Source organism: Asparagus officinalis, chromosome 6 (genome assembly GCF_001876935.1).
Source record: "Asparagus officinalis chromosome 6, Aspof.V1, whole genome shotgun sequence".
In the NCBI taxonomy this organism is placed as follows: Eukaryota; Viridiplantae; Streptophyta; class Magnoliopsida; order Asparagales; family Asparagaceae; genus Asparagus; species Asparagus officinalis.
In genome coordinates this window covers 1,597,916-1,620,825 of record NC_033799.1, presented here as the reverse complement: position 1 = coordinate 1,620,825, position 22,910 = coordinate 1,597,916, and the positions used below count along the sequence as shown (strand labels likewise).

The 22,910-nt window shown below is 32.2% G+C and overlaps 2 protein-coding genes and 1 long non-coding RNA gene across 3 annotated transcripts in view; 1 reads left to right on the top strand and 2 right to left on the bottom strand.

The window, feature by feature from the left end:
* LOC109844365 (probable LRR receptor-like serine/threonine-protein kinase At1g56130) overlaps window positions 1–2,474 on the bottom strand; it is an 8,682-nt gene extending 6,208 nt beyond the window's left edge. The window contains exons 1-5 of the mRNA XM_020413366.1: window positions 2,275–2,474; window positions 810–990; window positions 482–553; window positions 315–386; window positions 144–215 (exon numbers count right to left, since the gene is read on the bottom strand). Of these exons, the coding sequence (XP_020268955.1) occupies window positions 144–215; window positions 315–386; window positions 482–553; window positions 810–990; window positions 2,275–2,404 (527 nt within the window). The 5' untranslated portion in view covers window positions 2,405–2,474. The remainder of the gene's footprint in view (window positions 1–143; window positions 216–314; window positions 387–481; window positions 554–809; window positions 991–2,274) is intronic.
* Window positions 9,136–9,907, bottom strand: LOC109844814. Its single transcript, XR_002248125.1, has 3 exons — window positions 9,555–9,907; window positions 9,355–9,471; window positions 9,136–9,267 (listed from the first exon to the last, which is right to left on the bottom strand). It is a non-coding gene; the product is annotated as an uncharacterized LOC109844814 (long non-coding RNA).
* LOC109844684 lies at window positions 19,936–22,694 on the top strand. The gene is made up of 4 exons (XM_020413800.1): window positions 19,936–20,683; window positions 21,055–21,193; window positions 21,981–22,039; window positions 22,601–22,694. The coding sequence occupies exons 1-4, from the start codon at window positions 20,658–20,660 to the stop codon at window positions 22,692–22,694; spliced, it is 318 nt and encodes a 105-aa protein (XP_020269389.1). The 5' UTR covers window positions 19,936–20,657.

Sequence of the window (22,910 nt, the reverse complement as noted above, 5' to 3'; positions counted from 1 at the left end):
CCAGTAAAATTGTTTGTCCCTATAGCACTGCAAAATCAAAAGAAAGTTAAATATTCTTTTGTTTGTCATCAATTGAAATATTAAACTTTTTTCGATTTCTTAAAATTAAATAACAGGATCTCGAAAGGGCATTGTTTTCTTACAGCAAAATAAGGTTTTGTAGTTTGCCCAGCTCAGGGGGAATGGGCCCAGACAATGCATTAATGCCCAAACTCCTAAAGATTGTTATATAAATGTCAGGCATGAAAGAATATATAATAAGCATATGCAATTTTTCTTATACCTTCTAGAATTTGTTTGGAAAGACATCTTACAGGTACTGCAAGGAAGTTAGATTTCCGATAAATGCAGGTAAATTTCCAGTCAAGTAGTTCTGACCTAACTTCCTGAGAAAATGACATATTATATCTTAGTTACCCACATTATCTATTCATATAATGGGTCCACTTCAATGGTAAATCGCAGTTAAAAGTATACATACAAATTAGTGAGATGAGGTAGCTCCTGGAGCTCTTCAGGTATAGTGCCAACCACATCTATTGCATATACTTTTCTGAAGAAATAACTGTCAATTAGTACAATTGATTACGTAATGTAGGATGATTCTTCTTTCCCCTCTCATGCATAATCACAATTTCTAGGTGAGGTATTTGTCAGAAGGCATCAATTTATTTTCATTCGTCCTTATCTCATTTCTGTTATCTTTTTTTAGTTGAGACTTATTTCATTACATGATGATCCATCAAAGTATTAGCTTCTTTGCTGAATAAAATAAAGGGGATGCATATTAGAGAGATTTCAGTAATTACAGGTGGGTGATATGGCAAAATGTAGTGTTGGAAGTGCAGTCGCATTTGATGAATGGGTTTATGTCAGTGTTTTCAAAGCTGGTAGAGTCGTTGGCAGCTCCGCTGCATGGTTCACCACTGATGTTCCAGGCCGATGACGCCTGCTTTCCCCATCTCCCGAGTATTGTGTTCAGTGCTTTCACTATCACAATACGCACATGTACAAGTTAGTATATTTTGATAAGAACATGCTAACTTACATCAAGATTTGTTGAATCTTCAACAATTATACTTTTCCCTTGGAAATTTCATTTAAACTGTCTTTGATACATCAAGATTTGTTGAATCTTCAACAATTATACTTTTCCCTTGGAAATTTCATTTAAACTGTCTTTGATTTATACCTCTGCAGGTTTAGGATCAAGAGAATATATAATTCTATTACGATATCACCAATCATCTAATGGTGACATAATATATAATGTAAAGTACAAGCGCAAGTTGTGTGCAACCGTTTATCGATTGACCAAGTAAATTATGTCATTATGATGATTTATCGAGTACTAAGAAATTGTTTTATTTGCAACTTGTATCATACTCTCCTATTTACTGTTAATAACATGGGCAAAAATAATACATAATGGAAACTCAACTTAGCATTTGACATGAGTAGTGATTGTGCCTGGTTAAGGAGCCTATTCATCTGAAAGTCAATAATATTTAGTTTAGACCAAATATCTTCTGCAATAGTTTATTACTGGGTTACTAGATCAGTTCATAACTCCTACAGATTTAATTATTTCCTTTTATCATTGACCATAATAAGGAGTGAACTTACATCCTAAATGTTACAAAAAGAAAGAAAGAAATTTCAAAGGGGATGTGTCACCTTAATATGTAAAAACCTGGAAAAAATATTAATGCTAAAATTGTATTCCTCCCTTTTGGTGAGACCCAAAAGTGGATGCATTTGAAAGAAATTGAGACTTGTTTAGAAAATTCCCTCAATTAAAATAGATTTTAAAATACAAATAAAACTTCTGGTCTCTAGCAATTTATATCTAGAAACCAATTCAACCATTTCTCAAAAAAGAAAACAAGTCAACTACATGACCTGGCTTCAATTTATATCTAGAAACCAATTCAACCATTTCTCAAAAAAGAAAACAAGTCAACTACATGACCTGGCTTCATCCTTATCCAGCTAGTTCCAGCACAACTGTGACAAACTTTCGAGGATCGACGAGAAAGAAAAGAGGAAAAGAGTATAAAAAGGATAAAATCAATACCTATTTATTTGTGATTTATCAACTGATTTAAAGTTCTTTTATTAGTAGAGATGACCAAAATCTTTCTTAATCCTCACAAATAGATTAGACCGAGGGATTATACTCTAAAACCCAACATATAGTTCCGCAAAGAGGTTTCTAACAGTATAATATCAGCTTGAACTCAAAAGTAAAGCTAGAGAAAGCGATGTATGTACCTTCAGCAGGGTCAGTTTTGTTTTGAGCAGAGGATCTCTCAGTTGAAAGCAACAAGACGCAGAGGATCAAGCAAAGGACAAAGAAATCTCTTGGAGAAGAGAATGATTGAGATTTTGCTAACGCCATCATCTTGCTTCTTTGTTCTCTTTTGAGGAGGAATTTAGCTAGCTAACCCAGTCGAAAAGTTGAATTTGATGAATTTTAGTAGTTGGTGGCTCTACTAGTTGTTTTGATGCTCTCTATATAATAATAGAACAAATTTTTTAAACAGACCCATTTCAATTTTTAATTTTCAAAACCGACTCTTTTTTTTTTATTTACCAAAACCGACCCGATTTTATGATTAGCAGATTAATCACCTTCCTAAATAGTCGGGGTTGGCAACCCCGACTATTTAGGACGGTGTTAAACCCTAATTAGAAGCATTAAACCCTAAAAATTAATGTCCTAAATAGTCGGGGTTGCCAACCCCGACTATTTAGGAAGGTGATTAGTCTGCTAATCACAAAATCGGGTCGGTTTTGGTAAATAAAAAAAAAAGAGTCAGTTTTAAAAATAAAAAGTTGGAATGGGTCTGTTTAAAAAATTTGTTCATAATAATATTTTTAGAGTGAATATTATAAATATTATTATTATTTAGTAGAAATGGTCAATAGGATTGCAAGGTACACATGGTGGCTGAGGCCGAGCACATGGTGATTTGAATTGTTTTGGCCTTTTCTTTAGTGTGTCTTTATCTGAGTTGGGTGGGTACATTCTTATCTTAGTATTTTACTTTTTTGTTGAATTTTATACGTAAAGAAGTTATCCACAGTCTTTTGCACTATGAGCATCAAATCTTCAAACATGGTTAAGAGGCACTCTTAAGGGCATCTCCAACCATACCCTATTTCTCGCGTCATTTTTGTGCAACGATACTATTTATTCTCCAACCATGCCCCATTTCCTACGCCATTTTGGTGAAAATGAACAAGGCGACGCCATATTTGGCGTCGCACTATTCATCGCTCTATTACTGTTCATCAAGTTATTTTTTACCGTATTTTATTTTCTGTTGTGTTCTTAAATGTAATATTTTTGTAATAAAAATAATAAAATAATACTTTATATTTGGCATCACACTATTCATCGCTCTATTACTGTTCATCAAGTTATTTTTTACCGTATTTTATTTTCTGTTGTGTTCTTAAATGTAATATTTTTGTAATATCAATAATAAAATAATACTTTATAATTTTACCCTAATAATATTAATTAATAAAATATTATTTTATTGTAATATTTTACCCCAATAATATTTTATAATATTTTACCCCAATAATATCTTAATTAATTGTTGAAATAGTTAAAATATAGGGAATAAAAATAATAATATAAAAGTAGATAAAAAGGAATATACTGAGAATATTCTTTTTTGATGCAAAAAATGATACAGTGGGTTGGAGATGAATTATTGTTTGATGTGACTTTTACACCATTTTAGTGTAAAATTTGCACCATTTTGGTGCGATTGGTTGGAGATGGTCTAACCTATGGCCACCAGTCTTTCAGTAAATTAAATTTTTTGGGTGTTCTTTAAGAAGAGTTGGACCTAAGATTCTAGAGTCCTGCTCATAGATAGTTTATCAAGTCAGCTAGATTCTCTTGGTATTTCTCAAGCTCTCTTTGAGTTTTATTTTTCTATAAAATAGAGAACATTTTAGTTCGTAAAAAGATAAAAAAAAACCCAATGTTCGTTGGTTTTGGGAGTGTAGAGCCAAACCTTAGAACAAGCACACAATGCAAAGATTTCTCTAAGTTAAGAAATCAGGCGAACTTGGAAGTTCAGCCGAACTTGATAGTTCAGGTGAACTTGATAGTTAACACGAACTTGGAAGTTCAGGCGAAGTCCAAAGCTAAGTTCAGGCGAACTTGTATCACAAGCAAAGCTAAGTTCAGGCGAACCCTAAGTGCAGGCGAACCCCAAGTGCAGACGAACTTCAAGTGCTCAAAACTATACAAATGTTACGGATATCAGATATTGGTTAATATTGATAATATCATGATACCATTGTTGATGTAGCTCCATTTTAGGTTGAAAATTATCAATTGAGAATATTTTATTCATATCGAGGGAATATGCATCAAAACTATACAAATGTTCGGCCAAGCAGCTGGATAATAAACGATAAAAAAAAAGAAGTTGTGAGAGGGATGATTTGTTGCTGATACAAGTTGATGAAGTTTTGAAAGGTCAAAGGCACAAGCTCTAGAATGGAGCGTGTCAACTCTTGTGCAGAACGCATCAAATTAGAGTCAATAGCCAAATGCTTTCACACTTGACGTAAGTAAAACTTTGCAGCTGGAAGAAGATGAGATGAAGAGACGTCAGCATATTTAATACTGCAGTATAGATAAAGCCATGAATGAGTTCAAACATTTGGATAATTTTCATACTCGATGTAGGTAAGACTTTAACCATGTAATTTATGTAAAAAATTGCATTTCTATTTTAGTTCAATTAAGCATATTGCCATGTTGGTACATCCTCATCTGTGTACTAAGCTTTTAATATTTTCTACCCGAAATTAGGGAGTATGGGTTAGTCATAATTGGATTCAAATCATACATAGATCAAGCCAGTTGACCCGTTATTAATTGGATAAGATTTGGATCTTACCTAATTGCTCAATAAATGCTAGGCTTATTTTCACTTTGGTACTCCAAACTTCACTATATTTTCAGGCAAAGTTCTTTTAAACACTCTGATATAGTGATATCCCACAAGTTGCAATTTCATTTCACTTTAATACTCCAACCTGGATATCATTACATATTATGTTAAACTAGTATTTAGACCCTTGCAAAGCACGGTTTTTAAATTATATTCTCAAATATTGATTATGTTAACAAAATTAAGTATTATGCTATAAATAATTGTAATATTCTGCTATAAATTCAGTTTAGTGTAAAAGTGAATTGAAAAATTAATTAATATTTGCTTATTATTCGTTTATTATTGATCAAGTTCGAAGTGATACTTCATTTAATACTAAAATATATTTTTTAGTATTGGGTTTATAAATAAATAAAATTTAACCAAACATATGCTTGATTAATTTGTTGTCGTTTATTAATTTGATAATTTTTTCATAGAAATTTAACCAAATATATGTTTGATAGTTCATTAACAGTTTTATTCGGTGGTCGAAGAGAGAGATAGAGAGGAAAAAAAACACTGAAACCTTTTCATTTCCACATTGATAGTTAAAAATAACAACAAACGCTTTCACCTAATTTCATCCCACCGCGTTCTTAAGTTTTGATGCGATAGGAAAAAAACAAAAGATTAGATTAATGAACAGCAAGCCCGATAAACAATTTGATAAGAATATAAGCACCCTTTATTTGTATAAAAATGTGATATTAGAACAATGCGGGTTAGTTATAGCTAGAATCTAGTAGCTGTGTTAGTTTAGCTACATTAATCAAAAAACATTACGTAGAAACTAAAATATCTCGGCACACAAAATGCAGGGCTTGTTTGGAATTTTTATTTTTCCCTTTGGAAATTAAGATGAAATTTTTTTTTTCCATTGAAAATTAAGATGATGAATCTCTATGAGGCTATGGGGTCATGTTTTGGTTTTTCCTTGGACTTATTCCAAATGTTTGTTATGTAAATTTTGTTTTACAAATGATACCCATTATATACCTATAAATATCAAGGAGTTGGGTTTTAGGGTTAGGGCATTCTCATTTTCATCTGCCCGCCGCCTCCTTCAGACTGAGCGATCGAATCCTCTCTCCTCTTTCTTTCCCTCTCCTCCTTCAAAACCGACTCCAATTGAAGATTAGGGCTTGGGTTTTCACGATTCTCCATATTCCTTTCGTTCACAATCACCTCAATCTCGTCGTTATTCGTAGCTCGTCGTCGACTTCGCCTTCGAAGCTCGTCGTCGACTTCGCCTTCGAAGCTCGTCGTCGACTTCGCCTTCGAAGCTCGTCGTCGACTCCTCCCTTGAATCTCGTCGGCGACTCCGTCTTCAAATGTCGTCGTCGTTTACGGTTTTAGGTAAAGAATTTTTTTTTTTTAAGATTTGTTGATTTAACCTGTAAAGATTGATAATTTCATTCTTTAATGCTGTCACTTTTATCATCTTTCATCTTTCATGCGATAGATCTCGAAAGACAGAAGGTCGGTCGTGCAGCGTCAGAGTTTTGTCACCAAGGTCTGATCTTTTTAGCCTACTACCTTTCTCATGTGGAAATTTTAGTTTGTTTGTTATTTATGAGTGAAGATTTAATTTTGCCTGATTATAGTTTTGTTTATTTTTCCTAAACTGAAAAGATACTAACTTTTTTTAGCCTTTATTGCATATATATAGATATATATAGATATATCTATAGATTTAACCTTTAAAGATTGATAATTACATTCTTTAATGCTCTCACTTTTATCATTTTTCATCTTTCATGCGATAGATCTCGAAGACAGAAGATAGGTCGTGCAACATCAAGAGTTTTGTAACAAAGGTCTGATCTTTTAGCCTATTATCTGTCTCATGTGAAATTTTGAGTTTGTTTGTTATTTATGAGTAATTATTTATTTTAGTTTGATTATTGTTTTGTTTATTTTTCCTAAACTGGAAAGATACTATCTTTTTTTAGCCTTTATTGCATGTTAACTGTTTATGGCAGTATATTTGGTTAGCATCCGTTGACACGAAGACATGCAGATGCGAGTCTTCTACATTAAATAATTGCATTCTGGTACATGGATATTGTAATTAGGGCTAACATTGTTATCACCAGATTATTTATGCATAATACAAATTTTTCCTTGTAACTTTTGTTAGATTTCTTTGTAGAAAAATCTATCTAAGTTATTCTATATTTTTAATTATGTGGTGATTTTTGTTGTCTAGTTTTTTAGCCGTTTTTATTATGCAGAATTCAGAATGTGTCTATATGTTAAAGGTAAATCATTAATTTTGATGTATTCAAATGTTGTATTCGTATTTCCTTACAACTACCTGGTAATTTAATTTTTTTCTCTTTTAATAGAAGCCACAATCATATCTTGCTCTAATTTCACTAAAATGTTATGACATGCCGTTTAGGTAATATGTTGTCGATCATCCATGATAAAAATGAAGTTTTATTTTGTTTTGTCTTTGTTTTTTCTTCGTTTTGTTTTATATTATTTTGTTCTTTATAGTGGGCTTTGACTTGAAACAATTGATTGTATGGATTTATTGTATATTGTTGCAAGTTTTATTTATTTGTTTAGGCATCAAAGGCTTCCTCAATGAATGTTTGATAGCCAATATATCGAATTGAATTGAATAATGTAGGATGTTGTTGCCTTCATTTGCATTATCGTGTAATCAATGTAGGATTGCAGTAGAAAAAGGGGAAAAGAAGCTCTTTGCCTTTACTTTTCTTTTATGTATTAAATCTATAAAATAGATGTATATGCTTGCATGTGAAAAATTTTTAAGCCAAAATAGGGCTACAATTGTTCTCAATATGTTGGTACCCTTTGTGAGGTTGAGTTATTGTTTTGTAGAAGATCTTGTAATTGGAGCAATTTAATAGTAAATTGGATCGTTTTCATGTTTGGGTGACTTATCTTCTTTTGTGGTTGGAACCAATTTGTTATAATATGATATTTATCTTTTTATTGACCGAATGAATTTTGCATTTTAAAATGATTGTTTTCGTTACTTGTTTAGTTTTTAATGAATAAACGTTGCTAGTGTACAGTAATTTTAAATGAGTATTTAATTATTAAATAATAATATCAAAAAAAAAGGTGCATAACAACAGTAATAATTATAAGTTTGCAAATTAACAGGAGATGAAAACACCATGATAATGAAGGCACTATTCTTTATGATTTGATTTGGTTCCAGGCCTAAAGAAGTAGTAGATGTAATGCAAATAATTAATGTTTGGTAATAATTGAACGAAAGAAGCATGAACTATATAAATACGAAATGTCAACATAATTAGAGTTTATACTCATAAGTCACACATTAGTAATATACATAGCAAATAGAAACATCACTGGTTGTTATCTTCCAAGGTTCTTTTCTCATCGAGTATGTGTTGAGCCTTTTAAAGTCACAATTCTAGATGTCAATCTTCATTTCAGTCTAATGCAACGTTCTTCTTCCCTTTTAGCTTTGTTACTTCTGCTTCCTTCTTGTTATCTGCATGCTAAGAAATAATTTAATAAGTTAAATGCTTTAAATAACTTAGCATGCCGTTCTTTTTATGCCACTTTATTTTTAAGCGTTTGGATTACATAATTTTATAATAATAACAATAACAATAATTATAATTATATATGAACATTAATTTGGCGACATTCACCTTGCCCCACTTGATGTATTTTTAGAATTGAATGTCCTTTCTGCTCGTTGATTACTCATCCATGTTTACAATTTTTTAGCTTGGTGGTGCTTTTGTTTGTAAACTTTTTTCGATTTTATATCCAATAATGGTGCAGGCATAGTGTGAGTCCGCTTTATAGATGCTATTGCGGTTGCGGAGTCGGTGGAGGCGCATCCTTAAGCAAATTAATGATTGATGCCTCTGCAGATTCTATATATATATATATATATATTATATATATATATAGGTAAGTTCTTATAGATACGTGCTTTTACAAAGTTATATTATAATATATATATATATATATATATATATATATATATATATTATATACTATATATATATATATATATTATATATTATTATATATATATATATTATATATATATATATATATATATATATATATATATATATATAAAGAGGTAAGTTTATAGATACGTGCTTTACAAAGTTATATAAATAGTATAAAGAAAATTTTTACCTGATTTGTAAAATTAAATTCAATTGCACTTGTACTGTCTGAATTTTCCTCTATTACTTTGGTTGTTGTAAAACCTTCATTACCTTCCACAAAATTATATCGCGTGGAAAACTTCTCTGCCATTAACCTGATCAAATAATAATATTTTTTAAGCACATACTTAATGTGTTATAAAATATTGTTCAAAAAACTTTTAAGAGGAAGATGAACTCACATATTTTATTGTTCGTGCAACCTCTTGAGCCGGTATTTTCACCAATTTATCAGCTTGTTCATAACAACAAAAGTAGTTTTTGCAGATTCATCTTGAACTTCCATAGTTATCATGTAGCTGTATAATTTTTTTTCCAACTCATTAATTATCAGTCATTATTTGGTATGTAATTGTGGATCATATTGTAAATATTTACATACCTATTTTCTGTAAATACCTCTCTGTCACACTTTGCGCACCAAAAAGTATCTTCCGCATCAATTGTTTTCTTAAAACAATCTGGACATCTGCGATAACGTCATTTTTGGTTATCCATAATAGTATTGATTCTCTCATTGCATTTAAACTATACAAATGTTCGGCCAAGCAGCTGGATAATAAACAATAAATAAAAAATAAAGAAATTGAGAGGGATGATTTGTTGCTTGATACAAGTTGATGAAGTTTTGAAAGGTCAAAGGCACAAGCTCTAGAATGGAGCGTGTCAACTTTTGTGCAGAACGCATCAAATTAGACTCAATAGCCAAATGCTTTCACACTTGACGTAAGTAAAACTTTGCAGCTGGAAGAAGATGAGATGAAGAGACGTCAGCATATTTAATACTGCAGTATAGATAAAGCCATGAATGAGTTCAAACATTTGGATAATTTTCATACTCGATGTAGGTAAGACTTTAACCATGTAATTTATGTAAAAAATTGCATTTCTATTTTAGTTCAATTAAGCATATTGCCATGTTGGTACATCCTCATCTGTGTACTAAGCTTTTAATATTTTCTACCCGAAATTAGGGAGTATGGGTTAGTCATAATTGGATTCAAATCATACATAGATCAAGCCAGTTGACCCGTTATTAATTGGATAAGATTTGGATCTTACCTAATTGCTCAATAGATGCTAGGCTTATTTTCACTTTGGTACTCCAAACTTCACTATATTTTCAGGCAAAGTACTTTTAAACACTCTGATATAGTGATATCCCACAAGTTGCAATTTCATTTCACTTTAATACTCCAACCTGGATATCATTACATATCCAGGTTTCATTTCACTTTTAAACTAGTATTTAGACCCGTGCTTTTGCACAGTTTTTAAATTATATTCTCAAATATTGATTATGTTAACAAAATTAAGTATTATGCTATAAATAATTGTAATATTCTGCTATAAATTCAATTTAGTGTAAAAGTGAATTGAAAAATTAATTAATATTTGCTTATTATTCGTTTATTATTGATCAAGTTCGAAGCGATACTTCATTTAATACTAAAATATATTTTTTAGTATTGGGTTTATAAATAAATAAAATTTAACCAAACATATGCTTGATTAATTTGTTGTCGTTTATTAATTTGATAATTTTTTCATAGAAATTTAACCAAATATATGTTTGATAGTTCATTAACAGTTTTATTCGGTAGTCGAAGAGAGAGATAGAGAGGAAAAAAAACACTGAAACCTTTTCATTTCCACATTGATAGTTAAAAATAACAACAAACGCTTTCATCTAATTTCATCCCACCTCGTTCTTAAGTTTTGATGCGATAGGAAAAAAACAAAAGATTAGATTAATGAACAGATAAACAATTTGATATGAATATAAGCACCCTTTATTTGTATAAAAATGTGATATTAGAACAATGCGGGTTAGTTATAGCTAGAATCTAGTAGCTGTGTTAGTTTAGCTACATTAATCAAAAAACATGACGTAGAAACTAAAATATCTCGGCACACAAAATGCAGGGCTTGTTTGGAATTTTTATTTTTCCCTTTGGAAATTATGATGAATTTTATTTTTTCCATTGGAAATTAAGATGATGAATCTCTATCAGGCTGTGGGGTCATGGTTTGGTTTTTTCTTGGACTTATTCCAAATGTTTGTTATGTAAATTTTGTTTTACAAATGATACCCATTATATACCTACAAATATCAAGGAGTTGGGTTTTAGGGTTAAGGCATTCTCATTTTCATCTGCCCGCCGCCTCCTTCAGATCTGAGCGATCGAATCCTCTCTCCTCTTTCTTTCCCTCTCCTCCTTCAAAACCGACTCTAATTGAAGATTAGGGCTTGGGTTTTCACGATTCTCCATATTTGAATGATAACATGGGTTGATGCACTAGTTTATATCAGATGTTGCAAGTCTAGAAGAAGGTCTTGGCTTCAAAAGTAATGTATCCATCTATAGTCTTTTTCCCCAACTTAAAGATTATTTTCCTCAAAATCCCAAAAAGAAAAAGATGGCGTTTTGGTGCCACTTCTGGACTTAATGGATAGTAAGCTGTTTATTAAATAATATAATTACCAGAACATCATATTGTTTAACATTGGCTGTTAACTGAAAAAATATCCCATATTTGTGGTTTGTGAGATGTATTGGCTCTTGGGCCTTGGCCCTTGGCCCTTGTATATATATAACTCGAGATATCAGGAATGCGCATGAGCCCATTTATATACTTTAAATATTCTCCGTCCAATTCCTCTTTATAAATTTTATATTTGTCGATTTAATTTAAGTGAATGTGCATAAAATATTGTGCACTAATCACAGAGTTACCATGGAACGACTTCCGTAAAACTATGAAAAATAATCATGACCCAGAACATGTCCAATCAAGATGGGTACATCGTCTTGTTGATGCTACAATAGTAATAACCAAGGAAAACCTCACATCGGGATATCAATATTGAGGGCATAGTCATGCTATGAAAGCATGCTTATAAATCACATTTTTAATAGGAGTCGTCTTCATGCACAGTTTCTTATTGCTTGACAACCTAGGTGATCAAGTAATAGTTTTCCATAAAATCATGTGTGTCAAACACAGTAAAGTATAAAGAAAAGATGAAATCTAACTTAAATGTGACTAAAAGAAATGCTACTCGTAGATATTGCGAATAAATTTATTACAAAGCTTATAAGCACATTATTCTTATTTTAGAGTCACACCCCTACTAACTATATGCTACTTATCATAACAGGAAATAAACTAAATAATTAAATAACAAAATCAATGTGTAGTCATTTTAGACTCAAAATAGAAATTAATTATTTAAATATTTATTTACTAGTGATGGAAAGCTATATAGTTTTATAAATATTTTCTACTCTATTTTCACACTTAATATTTTAATAAAAATGAGGGAGGACCAAATCCTTGCATATATGAAAAATATTTATCAGATGATATCTTCAAATGACTTGTAGACTATAAATAATTATTATGTCAAATATAATAAAACAATTTAGTTATTTTAGTTTCTACAAACAAATAATTTATCGGTGGTTTGAACCGTAATTATAGAATCTACAGGGTTTTTTTGAAAAAAATAAAAAATTATAAAATTGTATTATGTATTTTTCTGCAATTCTGAAACTATGTGGACTTTACAAAAAAATAAAAAATTATAAAATTGTATTATGTATTTTTCTGCAATTCTGAAACTATGTGGACTTTACTATAAAGTATAAAAATTGAATTATGTATTTTTCTGCAATTCTGAAACTATGTGGACTTTACTATAAAGTATAAAAATTGAACCTAGTTTGTAAAATTCATAATTTGCAAGGAGCTATATGAACAAGAACTACTGACATAAATAAATTGAAATGTGTCTTACATAATACATAACCCGAGAGTCGAGGCTAAGGAATCACATACATTGAAGAGGCAATGGTAACAATTTATTACAATTATATAATGAATTGTTTCTAGGGTCGGGTTCCAACCCGATTGGAATCAATATTTCACCTCTTTCTCTCGCTACGTCTCTCTCTCTCGCTCTCAAACTCCCGCTCTCGTCACCCTTTTCTCCCTCTGTCTTCTCCTTCAAACCTTAGAACCCAATGCCGCGGGAAAAGAGAAGGTCGTCGGATATTTGGAGTCTCAGTCTACGTCGATGACGGACGAGGCATCGACGAGCGGATATCGGGCGAGCAGGTCACCATTGTCGACGTTGCCGCCATCGAGGAGATTGCCGTTTCCAAGATTATCGCCGAGGTCAACAAGAGCGAGTGGATTCATACAAAATCATCAAGATGCCAAACGAAGAAGAAAATTAAATCCAGTAACAGAAGCATTTGAAGAGTGTATACCTGAGGCGATCTCGCTGCAATCTTGGAAACGGCGATCTCCTCGGCGTCGACAATGGCGATCTACTCGCCCGGTATTTGCTCGTCGATGCCTCGTCCGTCGTCGGCGTAGATTGCGACTCCAGATCTCCGACGACCTTCTCCTTTCCCGACGACATTGGGTTCTAGGGTTTGGAGGAGAAGACAGAGGGAGAAAAGGGCGACAAGAGCGGAAGTTTGAGAGAGAGAGAGAGACGGAGCGAGAGAAAGAGGTGAAATATTGATTCCAATCGGGTTCGAACCCGACCCCAGAAACAAGTCAGTATATAATTGTAATAAATTGTTACCATGGCCTCTTCAATGCATGTGATTCATTAGTCTCGACTCTCGGGTTGTGTATTATGTAAGACACATTTCAATTTATGTCAGTAATGCTTGTTCATATAGCTCCTTGCAAATTATGAATTTTAGGAACTAGGTTTAATTTTTATACTTTATAGTAAAGTCCACATAGTTTCAGAATTGTAGAATATTAAATAATACAATGTTATAATTTTTTGTTTTTTTTCAAAAAACCCTGCAGATTCTGTATTTACAGTTCAAACCACCGATAAATGATTTGTCTGTTGAAACTGATATAACTAATTTATTTTATTATATTTGACATAATAATTATTTATAGTCTACAAATCATTTGATATTTTTTTATATATGCAAGTATTTGGTCCTCCCTCATTTTTATTAAAATATTAAGTGTGCAAAATAGAGTAGAAAATATTTACAAAACTATATGGTTTTCCATCACTAGTAAATAAATAATTAATTTCTATTTTGAGTCTAAAATGACTACACATTGATTTTGCTATTTAATTATTTAGTTTAATTTCTTGTTATGATAGGTAGCATATAGTTAGTGGGGGTGTGACTCTAAAATAAGAATAATGTGCATATAGGCTTTGTAATAAATTTATTCGCAATATCTACGAGTAGCATTTCTTTTAGTCACATTTTAAGTTAGATTTCATCTTTTCTTTATACTTTACTATGTTTGACACGCATGATTTTATAGAAAATTATTGCTTGATCACCTAGGTTGTCAATGATTTTATAGAAAATTGTTTAGTTAACTTTGTTTAAAAAAATAAAAATCAAAGATAACACGACCTAAGTTCTAAGCAATGTTGAAATATATGATAATGTATAACTTAAGGTCTCTTGATGGCTTAGAGCATAATGCATGATATGTAGTTTACATATTTTCTCATTATTTAATTTAATAATGTAAAATATGTTCCTTGTAAAAATTAGGAAAAGAATATCAAAATACAAAAAAATAATTTAACAATTTTTTTTAAATCTTACAAATGATGCACATTTACCCACAAGTATCACAATAGAACATTCATTTTATTAGACACGTTCATAATTTCACAATTACATATAATGATGTCATAACTTGACAAACAATTTACTTAATTATGTCAAATTTTAAGAAAGAAAATACTCATGCTTCTATGGTAACTTGGATTGAAATGATGTAAGTTATATTTAAAAAAACAATTGTTAAATTGAAGCAATCGTATGTTACATTAAAGTAATACATGTTACTCTGTAATGACGTAGAGTTATGATGTTCTGAGTTATTTTAAAAGGTAACATAATGTTTAAGGTGTGTTAGATTACATAATGCGAAATAATGAGTAATGTAATGCGTTCTTTTTTAACAGTGGTTCAACCGCTGGTTATTTTCTGACTACTTAGTCTTGCTCTTCTCTGTAATGGTTACTTTTGTTCCTTCACATTATGTTCTGTCATTCATCATATAGCCGCAAAAGCCATTCTCATGGTTCTTTTCTTAATTCTGCAATTATGTTATATCATTAAAATCTTTGAGTTGGATTAAATCTAATTATGGGCACTTATGTTAAATTATTGTGTAATGCTATCTTTAAAGTTAGCCCGCATAAAGTGATCAATCATTTAATTGGGTTAATGGGTATTTAGTTTATTATGGGCTAATTGTGTAGATACCAGAATGTTTTATAATGCACTCATTTATGCTGCACTCATTCACATGTTGCATCTCAATTGTCCGATATTCTCACCGATAAAGTATTTTTGCTCTTATAATTGTCATGAAAGTAAACTTGTTATGAAGGATTGGAGTTGCTATTTATGGTTTGGAATATGTTAAGATGCTATGGTTTAGTTACATGCATTTGCGATGAGCAACTTCTTATTTCAATATGTCTCAATTTGTCAGTCAAGCAAGCGAGTACTTAGTATTGAGGATATTACCTTGGGTTGAAAGCATATTTGAATGATAACATGAGTTGATGCACTAGTTTATATCAGATGTTGTAAGTCTAGAAGAAGGGCTTGGCTTCAGAAGTAATGTATCCATCTAGTCTTTTTCCCCAACTTAAAGATTATTTTCCTCAAAATCCCAAAAAGAAAAAGATGGCGTTTTGGTGCCACTTCTGGACTTAATGGATAGTAAGCTGTTTATTAAATAATATAATTACCAGAACATCATATTGTTTAACATTGGCTGTTAACTGAAAAAATATCCCATATTTGTGGTTTGTGAGATGTATTGGCTCTTGGGCCTTGGCCCTTGGCCCTTGTATATATATAACTCGAGATATCAGGAATGCGCATGAGCCCATTTATATACTTTAAATATTCTCCGTCCAATTCCTCTATAAATTTTATATTTGTCGATTTAATTTAAGTGAATGTGCATAAAATATTGTGCACTAACCACAGAGTTACCGTGGAACGACTTCCGTAAAACTATGAAAAATAATCATAACCCAGAACATGTCCAATCAAGATGGGTACATCGTCTAGTTGATGCTACAATAGTAATAACCAAGGAAAACCTCACATCGGGATATCAATATTGAGGGCATAGTCATGCTATGAAAGCATGCTTATAAATCACATTTTAAATAGGAGTCGTCTTCATGCACAGTCTCTCTTATTGCTTGACAACCTAGGTGATCAAGTAATAGTTTTCCATAAAATCATGTGTGTCAAACACAGTAAAGTATAAAGAAAAGATGAAATCTAACTTAAATGTGACTAAAAGAAATGCTACTCGTAGATATTGCGAATAAATTTATTACAAAGCTTATAAGCACATTATTCTTATTTTAGAGTCACACCCCCACTAACTATATGCTACTTATCATAACTGGAAATAAACTAAATAATTAAATAACAAAATCAATGTGCAGTCATTTTAGACTCAAAATAGAAATTAATTATTTAATTATTTATTTACTAGTGATGGAAAGCCATATAGTTTTATAAATATTTTCTACTCTATTTTCACACTTAATATTTTAATAAAAATGAGGGAGGACCAAATCCTTGCATATATGAAAAATATATATCAGATGATATCTTCAAATGATTTGTAGACTATAAATAATTATTATGTCAAATATAATAAAAAATTTAGTTATTTTAGTTTCTACAAACAAATCATTTATTGGTGGTTTGAACTGTAATTATAGAATCTAAAGGGTTTTTTCTGAAAAAAAAATAAAAAATTATAAAATTGTATTATGTATTTTTCTGCAATTCTGAAACTATGTGGACTTTACTATAAAGTATAAAAATTGAACCTAGTTTCTAAAATTCATAATTTGCAAGGAGCTATATGAACAAGCACTACTGACATAAATTGAAATGTGTCTTACATAATACATAACCCGAGAGTCGAGACTAAGGAATCACATGCATTGAAGAGGCTATGGCAACAATTTATTACAATTATATACTGACTTGTTTCTGGGGTCAGGTTCGAACCCGATTGGAATCAATATTTCACCTCTTTCTCTCGCTCCGTCTCTCTCTCTCTCTCTCTCAAACTCCCGCTCTCGTCGCCCTTTTCTCCCTCTGCCTTCTCCTCCAAACCCTAGAACCCAATGTCGTGGGAAAGGAGAAGGTCGTCGGAGATCTGGGGTCTCAGTCTACGCCGACGACGGACGAGGCATCGACGAGCGGATATCGGGCGAGCAGGTCGCCATTGTCGACGCCGAGGAGATCACCGTTTCCAAGATTGCCGCCGTGGCCAGCGAGATCGCCTCAGGTATACTCTTCAAATGATTCTGATACTGGATTTAATTTTCTTCTTCGCTTGGCATCTTGAAGAAGATTTTCAAGATGCCAAGCGAAGAAGAAAATTAAATCCAGTATCAGAAGCATTTGAAGAGTATACCTGAGGCGATCTCGCTGGCCACGGCGGCAATCTTGGAAACGGCGATCTCCTCGGCGTCGACAATGGCGACCTGCTCGCCCGATATCCGCTCGTCGATGCCTCGTCCGTCGTCGGCGTAGACTGAGACCCCAGATCTCCGACGACCTTCTCCTTTCCCGCAACATTGGGTTCTAGGGTTTGGAGGAGAAGACAGAGGGAGAAAAGGGCGACGAGAGCGGGAGTTTGAGAGAGAGAGAGAGAGAGACGGAGCGAGAGAAAGAGGTGAAATATTGATTCCAATCGGGTTCGAACCCGACCCCAGAAACAAGTCAGTATATAATTGTAATAAATTGTTACCATGGCCTCTTCAATGCATGTGATTCATTAGTCTCGACTCTCGGGTTGTGTATTATGTAAGACACATTTCAATTTATGTCAGTAATGCTTGTTCATATAGCTCCTTGCAAATTATGAATTTTAGGAACTAGGTTTAATTTTTATACTTTATACTAAAGTCCACATAGTTTCAGAATTGCAGAATAATACATGATCTAATTTTTTTCCAGAAAAACCTTACAGATTCTGTAATTACAGTTCAAAACACCGATAAATGATTTGTCTTTTGAAACTGAAATAACTAAATTATTTTATTATATTTGGCATAATAATTATTTATAGTCTACAAATCATTTGAATATATCATCTGATATTTTTTTTATATATGCAAGGATTTGGTCCTCCCTCATTTTTATTAAAATATTAAGTGTGCAAAATAGAGTAGAAAATATTTACAAAACTATATGGTTTTCCATCACTAGTTAATAAATAATTAATTTCTATTTTGAGTCTAAAATGACTACACATTGATTTTGCTATTTAATTATTTAGTTTAATTTCTTGTTATGATAAGTAGCATATAGTTAGTGGGGGTGTGACTCTAAAATAAGAATAATGTGCTTATAGGCTTTGTAATAAATTTATTCGCAATATCTACGCGTAGCATTTCTTTTAGTTACATTTAAGTTAGATTTCATCTTTTCTTTATACTTTACTATGTTTGACACGCATGATTTTATAGAAAATTATTGCTTGATCACCTAGGTTGTCAATGATTTTATAGAAAATTATTTAGTTCACTTTGTTTAAAAAAATAAAAATCAAAGATAACACGACCTAAGTTCTAAGCAATGTTGAAATATATGATAATGTATAACTTAAGGTCTCTTGATGGCTTAGAGCATAATGCATGATATGTAGTTTACATATTTTCTCATTATTTAATTTAATAATGTAAAAGATGTTCCTTGTAAAAATTAGGAAAAGAATATCAAAATACAAAAAAATAATTTAACAAAATTTTTTTAAATCTAACAAACGATGCACATTTACCCACAAGTATCACAATAGAATATTCAAATATATAACCGCAATTTACATGTTATTTATAATTTTACATTCATTTTATTAGACACGTTCATAATTTCACAATTACATATAATGATGTCATAACTTGACAGACAATTCGAATGTAATTACTTAATTAAGTCAAATTTTAAGAAAGAAAGTACTCATGCTTCTATGGTAACTTGGATTGAAATGATGTAAGTTATATTTAAAAAAACAATTGTTAAATTGAAGCAATCGTATGTTACATTAAAGTAATACATGTTACTCTGTAATGACGTAGAGTTATGATGTTCTGAGTTATTTTAAAAGGTAACATAATGTTTAAGGTGTGTTAGATTACATAATGCGAAATAATGAGTAATGTAATGCGTTCTTTTTTAACAGTGGTTCAACCGCTGGTTATTTTCTGACTACTTAGTCTTGCTCTTCTCTGTAATGGTTACTTTTGTTCCTTCACATTATGTTCTGTCATTCATCATATAGCCGCAAAAGCCATTCTCATGGTTCTTTTCTTAATTCTGCAATTATGTTATATCATTAAAATCTTTGAGTTGGATTAAATCTAATTATGGGCACTTATGTTAAATTATTGTGTAATGCTATCTTTAAAGTTAGCCCGCATAAAGTGATCAATCATTTAATTGGGTTAATGGGTATTTAGTTTATTATGGGCTAATTGTGCAGATACCAGATTACAATTCTAATTTTATGAGGGGCTAAATTAGAAAATTATAATATCTATATAAAGGGGTTATGTTCCCTAATCTAAGGGTTACATTCTTTGTTTTCTTAATCCCCATCTAGAGAGAAACAACATGAGAGACCCTTTAGATTAGAAGATCTCAAACCCTAATTCAGAATTTCTTCATGGATTTTAGGTATGCTTTAATTTATTCTTCTTGTTAATCTCCTCTTTGAATTAATCATGATCCTTAATTATATTTCTAGGGTTTGTTCTTGATTTTCGTTGTAAACCCTAGATCTATATTGTATGAATTAAAGAGTTTATAGAACAACAAGTGGTATCAGAGCAACCGTGATTAATTCTTAGGGATTTATGTTTGAGTTGAAGAAATTAGGGTTTTCATCTTAATTTTTTCTTAAGATCAGTTGCACGTATCAACATTGTAGCGTGCATGTTTAATCAATCTTACTTTGTTCAATCTAGATCAAACTCTTGATTCAAATATTATATCTATTAATTCATTTCAATTTTGGTATATGAGGTCGTAGTTATGCAATTGGGTGTGCTTGCTTGTTTTTGTTTTGAATTTAAAGATTGTGCTGGGTTTGTGCATTTGTTTTTGTTTCTTTTGTTCGAGAGGATTTTTTAGGCTCTGTGGCTATTTTGAATTAGCAGTGTGAATTAAAGTGTGTCTGTGTTATTAATTAAAGCTGAGGTTGATGCAAAATTTGGTTTCATCATGTGCTTTGCTAATGGGATCATGTTATGCTTGTCTCCGCCATCTTAAGAGTGGTTTATGCATGAATGTAGATGGAACTAAGGAGGATACATAGTTTGAAGATGAAATGTAGTTTGTTAAAGAGGCTTGTCAGGTTCTTTTGAATTGCATGGAACCTGGTTTGTTCCGGTTCACAGGACGTGTACGGGAACATGGTACACCACTCAACAGGAATCAGGTACGAGGGGGTAGGCTTACATGGTACGCCAGGAAACATGGTATGCTTTAGGTTTGGTTCTTAAATGCTAGTTGATATCAGAAATGGTAATAGAACCTTGAGAATCAAGTTGCAATTAAGATGTGCATAATTTGTATGCTTAATTTCCTACGTTTTTGTTGTTTATTCTTTTAAAAAGAGCTTTTTCCCCGACATTTTAATTGGTTTTTGAATTCTAAATCTGGTCACTGTAGTTGTTGAATCGGGTCGTGTTCCACGCGAATCTTGGATGATTAAAGCCGGGTCGTAGTTCGCTATAGTGTACCATGTTCCCGACTTCTTATTGAATCCATTATTTGAAGGTCTCATGCATGCTACTGGGTTTTTCTTAGTTTTCTAAAGAGGCAGGTAATACGGTGGATCAGATCTCGCTGTCAGTTGTATGTGTCACTGCTTAATCCTTCATCTCCGTTTCCTGGAGGATGTGATGAGGGATTTTCCTGTGGGAACGCTTCATGGGAATTTGGCAATGTGAGTATTTAAACTCTTTTGCTACAGTAATTGTTTTATTTCTCTTTTAACCCTTTTAATGTTGCTTTGTGGAGATCCTTTCTTGATCCATAAGGGCCATCTTTAGTATGCCCAATGTAGTGTCGGTATAGGGGGATGCCATATCTTGTTGTTTCATTTTCGAGGTTGATCATACTTTTTTTCCTCATATGTTTTTATTAATATGCATTCTCTGATCAATTTTACAGCAATAACTTATTGTGTGAGACAATAACAGGTGATTCAAATGTAGATTTAATAAATTGCGCTAGCCAGTGAGATTGCTTATATCCATGGATAGGAAAGTCCAAAAAATAGGCATGCACATATCTTTTTCCTACATAATGCCAAAATGGATCTTGAAAATAGATTGCAGATTTCCATATTTACTTAATTGTTACTCAGTGGCTGCAAATATCTGTCTTTTGAAGATTAGAATATTCTAATATTAGCATATGTAGTATGAAATCAAGTTAGTTTAGTCTTAGAGAATGTCGTAATTACGTTGGAGACCTTTTGTATTCTGTTTGGCATACTGGGCTTTGCAAGGAGTCTTAGAGAATGTCGTAATTACGTTGGAGACCTTTTGTATTCTGTTTGGCATACTGGGCTTTGCAAGGAATAGTTGTTTTCTGCATACTGTGGCTATAATTGAACTTCCTTTATGGATAATTTTTTTTATCCAGCATATTTCCAATTATTCCATACAGCATATAATGAAAATTGAGGTTCTTTTTTATGCTTACCCAGACAATTGGTTTAATTTCAGGGCTTACGGAGGAGAAGAATGCTGCAATCCGACCGAACATCGAACTCTGATGACAACTTGTGAGTACAACTCTTGCGTGAATCATTTTCCTATTGTTGTTCAACAGTGGCTGATCAGAGATTCAGAAGTATTCTCAAATATGTCATGATTTAGTTCTTTTGAATATCCATGCCCTTAGGCCTCTAGCTTCGTCTCTGTGTGTGCTTTTTCTCAGTGAAACGCCTTTTGCTGTTTAGCACCTGTTGGTTACAACTTAACTGTTTTCCATAAGATATGATTGTTGATATAGTTGAGAAGGTTGAACTTTTAAGCAAAACAACCCTATTTATACATAATGGAAACCATGGCAGCACTCCTCTTTTCACCTCCCCCCACTGCAGAAAAATCAACCATGAGGTCGAACCTTTCCTCAGAACACTTTATCAACGTTATGCATTAGCGTTTACTGTTCTATTTTATCTTATTACGTAGAGAAGGGAATTTTTGAAATTGTTTTTTTAGTGTTTGTTATCATTTTTATTGGGCTTTGTTTGGGCTTTTTTTGTTTTTTGTGTTTTTAATTATTTCTGGGGCGTTGTATTTTTCGTCATTTAGTTGTGGTTTCGGCCAACTGTGGCAAGCGCTGGTCCATTGAAACATCTACTCCCAGCTACCAAGTGGCAGAAGCTGTACCTGGACGACGGCACTGGTGATAGGCTCTCCCTTTCCGGTTAGCTGTGGTAAGAATTGGTCACTTATCTGTTTAGGGTTAAAATTGCAGATGGCACCACTTACGCGTGTTTTGGGCTGGGTTGTTGGTTTTTTTGTTTTTTGTGAGTTGCTAAAATTAGCAAAATAGAGCCTCTTTTTGGCCATCAGACGCAAAGAGGTCTATTTTGCAAAAACAGCTCAAGAAAATAGCTACAGGACTAGTAGTCCGTATGTTTTAAT